The sequence below is a fragment of the Anguilla anguilla genome, chromosome 9, assembly GCF_013347855.1.
Source record: "Anguilla anguilla isolate fAngAng1 chromosome 9, fAngAng1.pri, whole genome shotgun sequence".
NCBI classification, from domain to species: Eukaryota; Metazoa; Chordata; class Actinopteri; order Anguilliformes; family Anguillidae; genus Anguilla; species Anguilla anguilla.
In genome coordinates, this window is record NC_049209.1 from 31,943,131 (window position 1) to 31,960,084 (window position 16,954).

Consider the following 16,954-nt stretch of genomic DNA (forward strand, 5'->3'; position numbering starts at 1 on the left):
AAACCTGAAAAGATAATGATAAGATGAAAAACGATGCTTGAGGTAGGCTAATAATGTGCTAGTTAAATAAATAAAAATATTTTTAAGAAAAACAAATACATTTTCTGACTGTATAATTAATGCAGGGTCCAACTGAATTAATGTATTAATGGTCAATTACACTTGATAATAAGAGTTTAAATTTTAAATGACCGGGGACATTCTTACGTTTTTCGTCATATCTTGCTATCAATAGGTGTATAAACAATTCAAGGAGATTTATTGACACAGGTTCCAATGGCAAAAGACGATTTAATCAAAAGAATGTTGTATGATGTAGGGTTCTGCATTTGTATAGATTCTGTTACTACAGGTCCTGGATTCACACGCCTGCAGTACCCTTCCTGAGGCAGCGCGTGGCGCCCGAATGCTTCAGACACCAATCCGCATACGACGTGCTGACATCAGAGACCAAGCGTGTGGCGTTGTAGTCTTGCGTGCGTCCCCCCGTCTCCATGCCACGACTTGCTGTTTCGTTCCATCTTGTGTAGCGGCGAATCAGTGAAGCAGCGCCGCGGCTGTGTTGACAGTAGGCCTCCCTAGCCTGCAATACTTCACCTTCGTCTCTTGCCGTGTCTGTCTGCGACGGGGCTGCGCAGTGGTTCTGTAGCACTCTGTCAGCACACCCAGCGGGTAAGGTTTGGCTACTTACCGCTAATTAATGTTTTTTTTTTAACCCGGGAAGAATTCTTCCCCCATTCTTCTTTTTGCATTGTTTATTGATTTTAACGGTATTTAATTAATGTTTCTTGAGTTATAAGTAATTCCGTTGGCTAGTGCGCTGTAGCTAAATATACTGTCTTGCTAAACGGGCGGTTTCTCGTCATTTGCAAAAGCGGTGTTCCGGTGGCACCTACCTTTGCAAAACATTCGTATACTTCCTGAGAAAGAGTGGCACTAATGAACTCCCTATTTTGGGTAGCTATAGTGCACGACTGAGAAACCGCCTATTGCATATTCAAGCAGAGACACTTTAGATTTGTCAAGGATTGACTGCTCTGTGGACGGACACACACACACACACGAACGCAAACGCACACGCACACGCGCGTGTCCTGACAGTCATAAATTCCGAGTGTCCACCAAGCACACAACGCAGCCAACACAGACGCATCAACCTCACTAAATATCGTAGCTGTAACAGTTTTTACACTGAAGATAATATGAAACACTCGTCGAATAAGTTGGCTGTTGAGTGTGCGCGTAGGTTACGCTGTTTGTTGACTGCTGCAATCAAATATTTGTTTGGGCCGAAAAATATTAACACGCAATGCCTTCGAAAGATTTGTATTCGATTGGATAATACATATTTGTCTAGATGTGGACACGTGTCAGCAACAGCTCGAACCTAAATATAATCCAATGGAAACTATTTGTATTAGAGACTTGTAGATTGGCGGGTGGTAGTTCTCTCCTGTCTTTGCTTTGGACCAGCAACAGTTTAACAAACCTTCGGTTATAATGCGCAGTTCTGACTTTAGAAAATGAAACCACGTGCGGCAGTTTCAACCACAGTCGTATTAACTCCCATCTAAGCGATCAATTATTCACGTATTATTTGTTTTCAAGCATACACAGTGTTCACAGTAATAATTATTTGTCCTGCGTGAATTTTTTTTTAATAATTAAGAGACCTAAACAGTCATTGAAACTTGTTACGAACCTGTTTTCATCTTGATAATGTTTAGATTTGCATATAGAAAAAAGTGTATAATAAACTACAAGAATATTGCAATTGTTTGGATTCTGTAGGATATTGGTATTCATTGAGCGGGCGTTCAGTAATCAGTTGGTGTGAGAGAATGCGCGGCATGAATAGGCGGCAGCAGGGAGGGACTGTTCTCAGTCAGACAAATTCTTCTGTGGAGAAATTAATATACTTCAGAATCTAAGCAAGGTATAACATAAATTAACAGTACATATATGAAGAAGCAAAAAGAAAAATACAATACTATTACTACTACTACTACTACAATTAGGCCTACTGCTGCTATTATTACTACTACTAGTACTTCTACTGTTACTAATAGTCGTAGTAGTAGTGGTAATAATAATAATAATAATACTACAATTATTTTGTTTTCTAATTCTTTAAACTTTCAATATATGTGAAACTCTAAACATCCAGTTTTATTCTCTAGGCTGCCAGCAGTTTCCAGCGCGCATGCCCTGTACTTTGGACTTCACGGAATACCAGAAATTTAAGAAAATAATAATGAAAGATTATTTGTCTTCGTTATCAGTTTGGACATTGGTGTTGTTGTTTTTTTTTTTTTTTTTTTTTTTTTCCATTTGTTGAGTGTGTCTCTAATTCTAATGCTTTTTGTTTGGCAATATATTTTTATTAACCAAAATCGAATCTACAATCGGCCTCCGCAATGGAAGACACAAGTTGACACCTTTCAGCAAGATAGATCTGCGCTAGAATGGTTGGATCCCTTTGGGTCAGAATTCCGTACATGCATTTGTCAAGTAATGGCGTCTACCGTGCCATTGATGCGACAGAGGAGGTTCGTCAACAATGATGCTGTCAACATTGACACCGGTACTATTCTGTCGACATAACATGTGGAATGACAAAGGGCACAATAAGGTCATGCTGTTTCTGCTTTCTGAGCCAAATATATTGTTGGATATGATCATCGTCGAAACAAGAATGACAACACATTTAGTCACAATCTGAAGAAACTCAGGGTAAACAATTAAATATAACATCACCGAAGCACTCAGGCCCAAAGCACACGCCACGTGAAAGGGTTTGAGAAGCGGAACTTAATGCTGTCAGCGGTTTAGTTTGATTTCTGTTTGCCTATGGTCTGGCGTGATAATGTGCTCCGTAACTACAATACGTCTCCGGACAAATGGTTAGCGGAAAAATATGGGGACGGGGGAGGCGGAATGATTAGCCCCCCGCGCGCGTGTGTGCGCGTGTGTATTTAATGCAATTGCACTTATCTTGTTCTGCAGTTTTGTCAGCCTATGCGTGACCGCAAGGACAGGTGAACCCGATAGTTCATGTTGCTGTGGGAATTGAATGTACCACTGTCAACAGCAGTAGCGACTCAATCTAAATGTATTTGACGACAGATTTAAGCAAGTGATATTTTTGCTCTGTCGATACATATGTTGCAGAAAATAATTAGTTTGGTGGTTATTTTTTATTTTAAAAAAATAAAAATATCACTGCATGGAGGGTAGTTTACATTTTAATAAATCTGAAAACGAAAAATTGCTGAATTTGAAAACGAAACATTAATGTCTCAACTTTCGATACAAAGACCGGTAAAACAGTTTAGAAATGTGAAAAATCACCAAACCTTTTACCTGATATTTTTGTTTGTGTTGCTTTATGCTATATTTAAGCATTGTGCATTGAATAGAACATCCGAAGTCCATTGGAAACTTTGGAAGGAGCGAGAGGAAGATGTAGACAGATGCAGGCATCGTTTTACAGTGCCTTCCATGGGAGGAAGATGGAAGATAATTAATTCATCCAACTGGCAGCGGACAAGTCGCGCTTGCGGGAAGTAATGTCTGACAGTTTCTGCTCGTCGGCAGAGGCTACGGAGAAGGTGTTGGGTGCGGAAGAATTTTTCTGGAAAAAAAATAACTCCGATATACTTTATAATTTCTGATGTCGCCTGTTGTGCCTTATTTTTTCGGTTTATTTATTTTATTTCACAGATCTAGAATAGTACTCGCACAAAAATTGTTTATTTATCATTTATTTATTTTCTGTCCATGTTAGCCTACGAAATAAACTGCTAAACAATAGCCTGAGAATTTATATAGCCTACTTATATATACTGTTGGCCTACTTATGGACTGCAATCCGGTTGTTATTATATTGCATTATATCAAAGAACTGTATCTTGGAATATTTTGGACAACTACATAGGCTACACAGGTACACACGCACGCGCACATACACAGTGTTTTCTATGACAGTGTTATTAATATTGGTTATTAAACATTTAATTACTTTCTACTTGTGGTATGTGCAAATATTACCATCTTGTATTTATTTAGTCCTATAGAATTAGAATGAAAATGAAATGAAAATGTTTACCAAAGTAACAACAGTTTAAATAAGCTTTATTAAAACTGACTTCATCTATCTTGGAAAAGGAAAATGGCGGTTTAGAAATTTCTGAAATTTCGATTCTCTTTGTCCGTGTATTGTGAAAAAGTAGTTTTGGAATCAAGACCGATCCTTAACAAGCCTAATTGGGTCAATATCATTATTATTAGTTAGGCCTATATTGCATAAATTTAAACATTCGCCATATAATTATCAAATACAATACAGATATTACATACAGTTTATTATATAATGTACACTTATATTAAATACAATATAAATATTAAACAACAGCTGAAAACAAACTAAAAAACACTACTAATGAGTGTGAGTTCATTTCTATTTATCGAAACTGATGAAAATATCGTTGGTGATCTCGGATTCGCTATCTAGATGAAGTAGTTTAAACTTTCTTTAGATAACCGAGTAAATGAGAATTTTTTATTCTTGAGCAATATTTTCGTTCATTTTAGTGATCGTCAAAATTGGAAAATAAAATTACCACGTGCAGAAATACGTTAGATGTTGAGTCCAAACAGCGATGCTGTTGGATTTGTGTCTTGCTATGATTAACGGGAAAGGGTGGTTCTCTGTGAACATCAGCCAGGTATACTTCAATGTTTTTACATCCGTGTTCTTTCATTACGGCCGTAGTAATAGTTCGTTTGACCTACATATTTATGTAAAACAGTTTAGTTAATTTTGGTTAATAAAGGCGATAATACATGTATTAGTTCAACTTATTTCTATATATTATTTTTTTTATTATTATTTTGTCGGCTAGTCTAGATTTGAAAGTATAAATACAATTTTGTGTAATGCCATTAAATACTTTTAATTAATATATAGGATAATTCAAGAAAAATCGTGTTTTAAATATTTTACTCAGACGTTTGATAATGTTTTTCTAACATTACCCCGTCTCTTTCCCAGAAATTGCAATGCCCCGAAAGACCATCAGTAAAAACGAGAGATTCTTTTGTCAGATTGAATATTGAGGTTGCTATTAAGTTGCAAAAGTCTGAGTAACCAATAAAACAATGGCCTCTATGTGGATACATAAATAGTTATTGAAAATATTCTATTTGTCTAGCGTGACTTTTTAAACGATTGTAAATGATAATCTGGAAAACATTGAGTTTATTTTAAATATCTCCACGTGCAGCCATAAAATGCTACAAACAAGTAGCTTGACAACATTTTAATAGCATATATGTATATATGGGTTACCTCGGGTTCGGACTCAGGCTCACAGACCTTATTTTAATGAAAACATTTTGAAGCTGACGCGACAAAATATTTCTAGATGCTTTGTCAGTGTTTTTTTTCTGTTTCTGACAACCATTTTCATCATTTCACTTGTATTTGTGCATTTAATTTTCATTAGCCTAATTTGTTTATCTCGTGCCGCTTTAAAACCTGTGTGCGTGTGCGCGCGCGCGCGCGTGTGTGCGTTCCAGTTCATTGTATGTTTTATTATTTTGCTAATATTAGGCTACTCGTTTCATACTTTACTTACTTTTTTTTGATACCCAGTTAATAAACGCATATTTTAGAATACGTATCCGAAAATAATTTTAGAATAACTAGGTTAATAAACTTGTGATTTACCATATAGAGTAGCCGAATGGCTGCACATCATTAAACGTATAGATCAAAAGCAATGCCACTGGCCTCCACTCATTTATATACTTTGCAATACGTTATATAGCCTAATTAGTGATTCTGCCTTATGGATCAACCATTCCTGGGTCAGTTTTTTTAAATTATGTCTCTCAGCACCAGTTACATTACTTTAGGTTTATGATATTATAAAATTATGGTTGAATGTTTTACCTAGTAACGTGTTTCATTAAAAATTCTCAATGATATGCGTGTTTTCAGATTTTATCAACATTCAAGACGTTGAAATATTTCATAGGCATTTGCAGTCTGATGCTAACTCTTGTCCGGGCTATTGGCTACATGTTTTGTAACTCTTGTGATTGTTCTCAGTGCGTTATATAAAACTTGCGCTTCAAAATGTAATACTTGTAAGCTTAGTTATGTGGAATCCTTGCCTAAACATTTTAAAATTAAGAAGGAAGGGGAACGTGTAACAAGTTATAAAATTATTTCACAAAGTAAATGTTAGTCAAATTATTCCTTGTCTCGCTTCATGTCATGCAAATAATTGAATTTGGCCTAATTTTTTAGGGCCTAAAAATCTTCTTCAAACATACAGATGTCTGGACGGGTTCACGATGAACATCCACAAAACAGTAGTAATGCTCTAATGACTCGATGCCTGCGGAGCTAGTTCGGGCGGACAACTCGAGAATCGCTGTCCACTATCATGATCGCATACTCATTAACGGGAGGGGTGTTTAAATTACCAACCTTACCTTTTAATGCCCTTGTTCATTCGGTGTGCTGCTAGCCTTGTTCGACTTTCCCTGCTTACTTCTGTATTTACCCATTTCAATAGTATTTTTTTTCTTCGCTCTCCGCCAGCACTCCGGCACCTGTGGACTGTGCTTCTCACCTGTGGGGTGGGGTGGGGGTTGTTGGGGTCTTATGAACAGGGAGTGATAAAAGGCAGAGCCTTGACGCCAAGTTGCATACATATTAAATATCAATAAATATAGCTTAATTCAAATCGTGAGTTGTCTGACTGAAGTGTTAATATGGTTGTTCATTTGTATTTGTTAATGAATATTGTCAGCCAGTGTCGCATACGAGCTCAGCGTGTTTGTAGAGTATGGTAAATGGTAAATGGACTGCATTTATATAGCGCTTTTATCCAAAGCGCTTTACAATTGATGCCTCTCATTCGCCAGAGCAGTTAGGGGTTAGGTGTCTTGCTCAAGGACACTTCTACACGCCCAGGGCGGGATTTGAACCGGCAACCCTCCGACTGCCAGACAATCGGTCTTACCTCCTGAGCGATGTCGCCCCATGTATGTTTGTATGAGTATGTTTGTCAGCTTACGTTCACTATTCTGATATTTATTTCATTCTTGTTTATGAAATGTCGATCAAAATAGTTTTTTTTGTTTTTGTTTTTTTTTTTGTTTTTTTTGGAGGTGCAGGAGGTTTGAATCAGCTGCCAAGTCATTGGCTAATGGCTACCAAAGTTAATCGCTGCCAGGTGACTATCACGTGAAACTATCCAGAGTTTGTTATCCAGGGTAGGTCAAATAAAAAATGGCAGCTTGGGAACCTGGCGCGTAACAAGTTCAAATGCCACGCATGGGAAATTGTGATAGACATTTCAATAGTGCATAACACCGAACTGCTTTAGTAAATATGTCATCTGGATGTTTGGATTACTGGTAATATGTCTAAAACTACAAGGAGTGTCTACTAAGCAAATGAACGATGTTTCCACGCCACCCCCTTTTGTATATTTTCAGAGAAGTAATATAACATATAGGCTATGGTTAGGCTACGTATGGGTGTGACGTCATTATCTCCAGAGAATTAGAAATATCGTGTATATAAACAGTTCATGGCGCAGATTAATGCTAAGAGAATTAAAGCCACAGTGCTTGCTAAGCAATTAATTTTCTAGGATAGCTTACTATAATGATAATAATTATAACAGCTGCAATATGCCCACTTGTTTTCGAGGGATAGGCTACGTGATATGCAATAGTCAATAAGGCTACCGATATGTTAAGACTTTTAACGGGCAACGAGGCTATAAAGGCTTGATCGGCCGCTGCATATCGAATTTGATCCCCCATTTTGTGCCATTTTATTATTTGCCTAGTATTTGCGGGAGAAATTATATAAAGTATCAATATATTTTATAAAATCAGTGGTAATTCAAATTTAAAACCATACGCAAAGCCGAAATTAGTGTCCCTCCAGCGACAGGTGGACCACACGCATTGAAATATGTCTCCTGTATGTGTCTGCGCAGATCTCGCGAGAGCGGTGGCGTGGCTGGCTGGAAGTGGGGCTGCAGCAGACAGAGGGAGAAGGCAGGCAGCATCATGGCGGACAGAGACAGTGGAAGTGAGCAGGGAGGAGCAGCTACAGGCCCGGGCGTCGGTTCCTTACACCCAGTGACAGGAGGGGCGGGTTCGGTTTCCGGGCTGCAGCACGAGACGCAAGAGCTAGCCTCGAAGCGGGTTGACATTCAGAATAAACGTTTCTATCTGGACGTAAAGCAGAACGCAAAGGGCCGCTTCTTGAAGATAGCCGAGGTCGGGGCCGGAGGAAATAAGAGCCGCCTCACACTCTCCATGTCCGTGGCTGTTGAGTTCCGTGACTACCTGGGGGATTTCATCGAACATTATGCTCAGTTAGGGCCCAGCAACCCGGACATAGCACAGGATGAGCCCCGACGGGCGCTAAAGAGCGAATTTCTGGTGAGAGAGAATCGGAAGTATTACATGGATCTGAAAGAGAACCAGAGGGGCCGGTTTCTGAGGATTCGACAGACCGTGAACCGGGGCCCGGGATTGGGATCCACGCAAGGCCAGACCATCGCTCTTCCTGCACAGGGACTTATTGAGTTTCGTGACGCTTTGGCCAAGCTTATCGATGACTACGGTGTGGAGGACGAACCGGCGGAGTTGCCGGAGGGAACCTCCTTGACTGTGGATAACAAACGGTTTTTCTTCGACGTGGGTTCCAATAAGTATGGGGTGTTCATGAGGGTTAGCGAGGTGAAGCCAACGTACCGCAACTCTATCACGGTGCCCTACAAAGTGTGGTCCAAATTCGGTAATACCTTCTGTAAGTACGCGGATGAAATGAAGAAAATCCAGGAGAAGCAGCGAGAGAAAAGGGCATGCGAGCTACAGCAGCAGCAAGAGGAGCACGGTGATGACGGAGACGATGATTGATAAACAGAGCAAAAAAAAAAAAAACATGCAAAAAGAGAAAATCACAAAAAGAGAAATTATAATTAAAAAGAAACTTTACTGTAAAAAAGAAACATAAAGATTTAACTATCTGTTTATCTCCAAGGGAGCACCACCCACCCACACACCAGACTGACAGTTACGACTTGTTTCCACTCATCGCTGGATGTTACCCACCTATCCACCATTAAAACAGTAAGCAGCTGCTAAAACAAAGTAATAACATTATATATGAACTGTGTTTCCTACTTGATTAAATGATAAAGAACTGAGTGTTTATTTCCCTAATTAACCAGGAACTTTTGTACACGTTCAAGCTATTATAAAAAAGTGTTTGCAATGTTCAAATGGAAATATTGCCGAGTTATGAGAACCAAGTCCTTTTTCGTGTGAGCTAACATTTGACTTCAGCACAAAGCAGATATTTTAGATTTTTTTTAACCAAAACTTTAAACCTTTTTAAAAGAGGTTGTCATAGTATATTTGCCACCATATTTACATGTGAGTAGAACTGTGTGTGTGTGTATATATATATATATATATATATACATACGTACATGTATATGTATGTGTGCATATATGTATACACACACGGAAACAAATCTAAAAACGTATACATGAGGGCTAGGCATGCTGTCAAAGATCTGTTGAATTGTCACAGTCTGTAATGTTAAAGGTACGTTGGGCAAACGCAGGCTAAGTAACATGCAATATGCATCGCATCCGAGCTGTACACACATTAAACCGGTCTGTGGATCCTCCTGTCAACATGAAGACCTGTTAAAATATGGCATTTCAAGAAATGTTAACATTTAATTTGATTTGTTTTGATTGAAATCGTAGTTATTGCAGATGAGGAGTGTGCTATACCTTTAGTGTCAACTTGTAATGCGATGTGTCGAGAAAAAAAAGTACCGGACTTTTTGGTTAGGAGGTGCCGTGATAACACGCAGCAATGTCCTGGTTGAAAGTCTGGCGGTTGCCGATACCTTAAAATGGTTACAGCTGTTTCTCTTTCAACATTGGACCCTCAACGCAACAGTATCACATACATGGAATATTGGATAGGGGAGGGGCAAAAAAAAAAAAAAAAAAAAAAGAGGGAAAAAACAGCTTTATGAAAGTGCTCACTTAAAAAGAATATTAATAATAAATAATAATATTAAATACAAATTATGATTTTGTGAATCAGATGTATTTCAATCTTTATTAAAACTCCACGTTTTCTGTGGGGGCATGGGGGAGGCGGGGGTGGGGTTGGTCGTGGCGTGGGTGGGGTGGGTGGGTCGGAGGGTGGGTGGGGGGGCGGGGCTCGACCTGAAAATAATCTATTAAACGGGGAGGTAGACTCGAAGGTGTACCAATAGGAGCAAAGGTGGCAGTGAGAGAGAGAGAGAGAGAGAGAGAGAGAGAGAGAGAGAGAGAACGCAGCTGCAGCAAGTTACCTGTACAGGGCTGCATATCTGTGTAAAGCATCCTCTTCAGCGTTATTTTAAAAAAATACATAAATAAATAAAGAGAGAGAAAAAAACGACCTGGTGCCTTACACACTCCGCATGTTTACATGCCTGTTCGGTGCTTTGGATTGCTGTTCTTTTTTTTTTTCCTTCTTTTTCTTTTTGGGTTGTTTTTTTTTTAGTTGTTTTCGGGGCGGGGGGTGGGGATTCATTTTTGGGGTGGTGGGGGGGGGGGTACTAGCTTGCTGCCTGGTGTCGTCAGCGGGATCAAAATAAGCTGAAAGAGAAAGACGTGCAGAATTTCAGGTTCTGCTATGGTTGTTCAGCTGTCCAGGCATCGGCGCACATGTAAACATGGATGGTGTCATGTGGAAGACTCTTTGGGCCAAGGGGATCAGCCGTGTACTGGGTCAGGAGGAGCAGACGCCTATTTAGCCCTTTGTGATGTTTTCTGTATGTAGACCTATGGCTTGGGCAGTATGTGTAGTTTGTAAGTTGCTAAAGACCTCATACGAGAGGGGGGGTAATTAGTTAGCATGTCTAATTTGTTTTGTATTTTATTTTTTATTTCATTTTTTGTTTTTTTTGTTTTTCCTTTTCAGCGTTATTCCACATTATTTGTCATTTTTGAACATTTGGCTCACAAAGGGTTTCCGTGCTACATTTCATTACTGTGTGCAATATTGTATGTGCCAATGGTGGCAATATATGTATATCAATTAAATATATGAGAAATATTTGAAAGCATGAGGCTGAATTCCATGTTTATTTCTCTTCAAGGATTAAAGCATTTATCTGCACTTTAAAAAGGTCCCAGCTTGTGGAACGCGGTCTGATTTTTTAGCAAACTGAGAGAGCGCTATCGTCTGCACACACACACACACACACGTACACACACAGACATAAACACGCACATGCTTTTGCATGTGTTTTGCCATCTCTCAGCCATCCCAGCTGGAAGGCCTGTGTGTGTGTGTTTGTTTGTGTGTGTTGGGTGGCGGGGGGGCGGGCGGGGGGGGGGGGGGGAGGGGGGAGGGGGAGGGGGAGGGGGTGGTGGCACGGCACGCACTTAAGACCGACGTTTTATGTTCTGCACTGGTTTCTTCATATAGCCTGTATTTGGTGAAATGTACTTAAGGATGTGTTCTGACAGGTGTATGGTGAGCTCTTCTGCTTTCAGCATTTCCTTGCACAGAGACCTCTGAACAATGTCTGAACAATTTTCACTTGTTCGAAAAGGAAGTGAAAGGATTGAATGTCTTGTGTGAATCAGTCTCTCTTTCTCTCACACTGGCTCCCAATTCAGAGTAAAGTTTTATGGAATAAACTTATTCAGCAATGAGTGAACCATGATTTATGTACAGTTTACAAATTTAAAAATAAAAGAACTGTTCATTTATCCATGTCTGAAGGACAAGATGTTTCATCTTTAGACTTTATGAATATATTTTTATGCATTATAATAACTTTTTTGTGTGGAACTTTTTCTTTTATTGTGTCTGCCGAGTGCAGCGTCCGTGATTGGGTGCTGTAACCTTTCGCCTGCGTTCTGAGTCCTGTTATGTGTGAGTGCTGAATTTGTCTGCTAATAGGCGTCATTGCAGCTGTTACCATTGTATTTCATAGCATCATCAAATGTGGCCTTGTTTTGTGTCACAACTTGTTGGCCAGAGAGTCTGAAAGATTCTGCTGTCTCTTATATATATGTATATAGTGTGTGTGTGTGTGTGTGTGTGTGTACGTAGTGATATTATTATGCCTTTCCAGTATAACATTTTCAGTGTAAAACATGAAATGTGATATGTTGTTCCGTTACATGAGTAATGGTAGTAAAGCATGTAATTTGCTCAGCTAACCTGAGCAAGCTTACTAAAGTTGCAAATACGGTACATTGGCTTCGTACGTGCATTCAACGAGAGTTTTGTGGGAAGAATACATACACATGTAAACCTTTTATTCGTTGCTTTTTGTTCCTGATGAGGCACGTGCATCGACAGACCATGACGCCGTGTGTTGCACAGCGCACGTTGAAGCTATCAGCGAGGGCAATAGTATGAGAAGTCAGAGCGCACCGCCTGTAGCCTGCATGTTAGCATCAGGCTATCGGAATCTACGCGAACTGAAAGAATGTTGCGTGCTTTTTGACGCTATACCTCACTAGACTAAATACAGTTCGCAGTGTTTTTACTACTCTGTATTGTTTTTTCCTCTTTTAAGACAACGAGGCGACGAGCTTAAAGACGAACTCTTCGCAGTTATATTTTGACGTCTTGCAGAAGTCGGTTTGTTGCCGTCTCTGAGGTATTTTGAGAGGAGAGAAAATCACAAATCGGAGGGCAAGGTTAAATGAGTGTTTTCGTGATCTTTGTAATTAAAAATGTGAATACAATACCATCCTTTTAATCGGTTAATGAAAAGTAAGTTAATTGGTAATTAAAATGTTCGCTACGACGCTGTTAACACGTAATATTAACGGCTGTTTATTCATGTACTCATTATTGGTATGTTTTTGCCTGACAATTTATTTTGCGTCTTATACTTACGTTTGATGTTGGAGAAATGATGATGTTTTTATTTTTTTTTAAGTAGGTTGCAAGCTGATGACGTTACAATTGCATTGTTAGTCGGCCATTGGCTATAACTTGCACACACACACACACGCACACACGGGTGTGTAGCCTCATTATGAATTTATAATGATTTAACACTTTAACACAAACGGTGTGAGTCGACTCTTTGCTAGAATTAAGTATAGTAAAGGCTTATAAAATGACTTATTTCGCATAGTAATAAAACATTTAGCCTAGAAAATGCGGTGTGCGCTCTTCAAGTTAAAATTGTATATTAAAGAAGATTATTCGTGTCAAACTACATTTGTGAGCCGTATGCTTTTCTCTGTAAACATACACATCTGTCAGACGTGCTTATGGACCAAGGATTCTCCGCAAATTGGAAATCCGGAAACAAACCAAACAGCCCAGCTGTGGTTGTGGTGCCAATTGGCTTCATCTCTAAAAATGCATCTCTGTTTTATGAATTTTGTTTAATAAAGAAAAATAACTACATCTTTGTCTTTTAAAATAATTTCCAAATCACAGTAAAAATGTCCAGTGTTAATTAAAGTCTCTAACCGAGTAGCTACATGAGTCCAATAGGGACACATGCAGGCCTACTCTGTAAGAGTTTATTTAACATAACAACATGAACTGTGAAACTGTCCAAAAAACCTTTGTGTAGATAATCCTATTTTATGCGATTTGTGGTCCCTAGCACATACGAAGTATTTGGTTATTTAGGTCAGCAAGAAGTAAAGAGGTTTTTTTTTAAACAGCAGATTATTGAATATTAAATAATCACGGCAGTGGAGACATAAAAGCCCAAGTTTCGTTTCTATCTGTCTGCCGTGAATGTGGTAACCCGCTTTATTACGTAGTATTAATGATCAGGCAAAGACCGTGCTACTTCGATTGGGCGCGTGGACATTTGTTCATCTCCACAATCAGTGCTATTCCCCTTTCCGCGCTTAGTGCATGCAACCAAGGGCGTTGAATTATTGATTTAAAATGTGTATCATACATTTAATTTAGATTTTGCCCGAAAAATGTTTTCAAATTTTGGTACAATTAAGCGTATATTTGTAATTTTCTCGTTTTGGAGCTTTAGCACAGATCAGATCTACGATATCTACTGAGTTTGCTTCTTCAATCTTTAGTTTCGGCGTAGCACTTTATATGGCCCAACTGACACAGATTTATTCTTGATATATGTTTTCTGTTTATTATGTTTTGTAAAAGGTCAAAGATCAAGGTCACAGAGGACCCTTATTAGCTGCAAGTTGCCTATTACTGTGCTTATGCATAATCTGTTCATCTGTTCTTCAATGGTCGCAGACATATTAAATATATTATTTTCTACAGAAGTCCCATTCTTTTGTGATGTCTTCAGTAATCTATACTTTTCATGCAGTCCTAACTCCAATTCATTCACTCACTAATCACCTGCCCAAATGGGGCCACCATATGTTGATTACTTCAACTAAATGTCTTTGAATGTTTTGAAAAAAAAATTTTTTCCCCTTGAACAAGAGGCGCTTAACTACAGAAAACTTGGTTGGTTACCTACCCAGCATGCTTTTCTGCAAGATGAACATTGGAATGGTATGTTTCTAAGCAATGGCATTAATTCACATACAACCATTCAGCAAAGTTATGTTGGTCAGTTTGAGATCGGTCTCCATCCAGCAGTCGTTCGGTAACTCATGAGCGGGAACTCCTGGTCTCGTTTAGCATAACTATGGACCCGAAGAGAACTCTTACACAGCTCACTCCATCTGTGGAAAAGCATGATTCCAGAAACCATTCATAATGAGGCTGGACTCCCTGGAATTACACACCTGGAAACTGCATACATTCTGTTTGACTACATTGAGCCTAGTGGGTCCCATTTGAATTCCACCAACTTCTTTTTTTTCCCTCCTGTAATATACTCTGATTGAATTTTTAATGTCACAACATCATCTACATACTGACACACATTTCAGGAGTTACTGAGGGGACCCAGTCTGAGGGAAATGGGCAATTCAGTACTCTTTGGTTATTTTAAGATGCTGTATATAATATGGGTCACATTCTCCATTGTGTTCACACTGCAGCATCTTATGGCTAGCTCAGTGAAACTAAAATTAAATGTTGACCTTGCACTTATTGAATGCTATTTTACATGGCACTTTTGAATTTGATGCCGTGTTGTATTAAATTTTTGTGTGTTTGTTTGATGATAGTCATACAATATTTTAATGCCCAAATTCAATACAAATGCTACGTTTGCCATCATAAGCACGGATCAAAATTTACAAACAATAAAAAAGAAATAAATATTGTAAGGAATTTAATCCTTGCCAAAACATCTAATGATAGCGGACACACATATTATTGTTTGATGACCCCAGCATACCCTCACTAAATTTGAATTAAATTATGTTGGTTGTTATAAGCAAGTATTTTAGAATGTTTAAAGCACTGGCTGAGAGTGACCTCACTTCCTGTTTGTTCTTGAGGTTACAGTAATTTTCAAGTTTTGACTTGGGCAAGAATGCTGTGTCTCAGACACTGGGGTTGACACAAATGATACAGTGGAGTGCTGGACAGTAGTCAGCACAAAAATCAAACACTGTGCATTCTCACATAATGTTAAATATAAGATAGTTGCTAGTTTAACATTGACTGTGTCACACTTTGACAGTCACATTTACAGCATCTGTCAATAGAGGTAAACACTAGTGAAGACCACCTCATGTAAAAGAAATAAACAAATCTTATTTTCATGCGACCTGTTCATCCTCAAAGACGTGTGCTTTTGAAGTCTACCACTAGATGGCACTTGCTGAGCATCATGTTTGCAGTATAATAGTGCCACTGAACTGTTCTGTGGACAGAACAACCAGCAGCCTAAACCACCATTTCGAGGCTTGCTATGCTGCAAAGGATAACACCAAAGGGAGAATTAATTAAGATAAGTAAGTAAAGGGGGATGCAATTTTTTGGGTGGTGGGTACAGGTTAGCCAGGCCATACCTATGCATCCCTGGGCGTTTGGTACTTTTCAGTGATTCTCACAGAAACAACAACAACAACCGCCGGGTCTCACTGCTTACATACAGTACCTCTTATACCCTTTGACTTGTGGTGCAGGGGGTAGCACTGTTGCCTCACAGCAAGAAGGTTGTGGGTTCAAATCTTGGCTTGGGGCCTTTCTGTGTGGGGTTTGCATGTTCTCCCCGTGTCTGTGTGGGTTTCCTCCGGGTACTCCGGTTTCCTCCCACAGTCCAAAGACATGCAGGTAGGCTGATTGGAGACCCTAAATTGCCCATAGGTGTGAGTGAATGGTCTGTGCCCTGCGATAGATTGGCGGCCTGTCCAGGGTGTATTCCTGCCTCTCGCCCAATGCACGCTGGGATAGTGACCCTGCTCAGGATAAGCGGGTATAGATAATGGATGGATGGATGGACAGCCATGCAGCTCACATGAATAAATGGTATGCAGAAGTGTTGCATAGTGGAAAAAGTCCTGTGTTGCTGATTGTCACTTTATGTTACAACCACAGATGTCCTAATACATGCTACACAATCAATGAATTACATTTTATTTATATCGCAGAAAGGATTCATCACAATATGCTTCACAGTTTATCCTCGCCAAGACTCCTCGCAGAGCAAGTCAGAGGCAACAGTGGCAAGAAAAACTCTGTAGGAAGAAACCTGGGAAGGAAGTAGACTCAGGAGGGGGGGCCCCATCCTTGTCAGGGTGGGGATTCACAAATACAAAATAGATAATACTGAGACTTACATCACAGAAAAATGGTTAGTGTTTAATCAACACGTTATTAGTATAGGCATAGAGGCACTATGTATGCTATTGGAATTTTAAGTGGCTGTTAGCACTACATATTGGCATACATAATTTGGATACCGTATGATACTACTTGCTGTGCTATTATTATTTCTTACTTCTGTACCATTCACAA

General features: G+C 39.2%; 1 protein-coding gene across 1 annotated transcript; it reads left to right on the plus strand.

The window, feature by feature from the left end:
• The first annotated feature begins 478 nt into the window (after positions 1–478).
• puraa (purine-rich element binding protein Aa) lies at positions 479–10,086 on the plus strand. The gene is made up of 2 exons (XM_035435100.1): positions 479–672; positions 8,028–10,086. Exon 2 carries the CDS (start codon positions 8,101–8,103, stop codon positions 8,956–8,958), a length of 858 nt encoding a protein of 285 aa, XP_035290991.1. The 5' UTR covers positions 479–672; positions 8,028–8,100; the 3' UTR covers positions 8,959–10,086.
• The last annotated feature ends 6,868 nt before the right edge of the window (positions 10,087–16,954 follow it).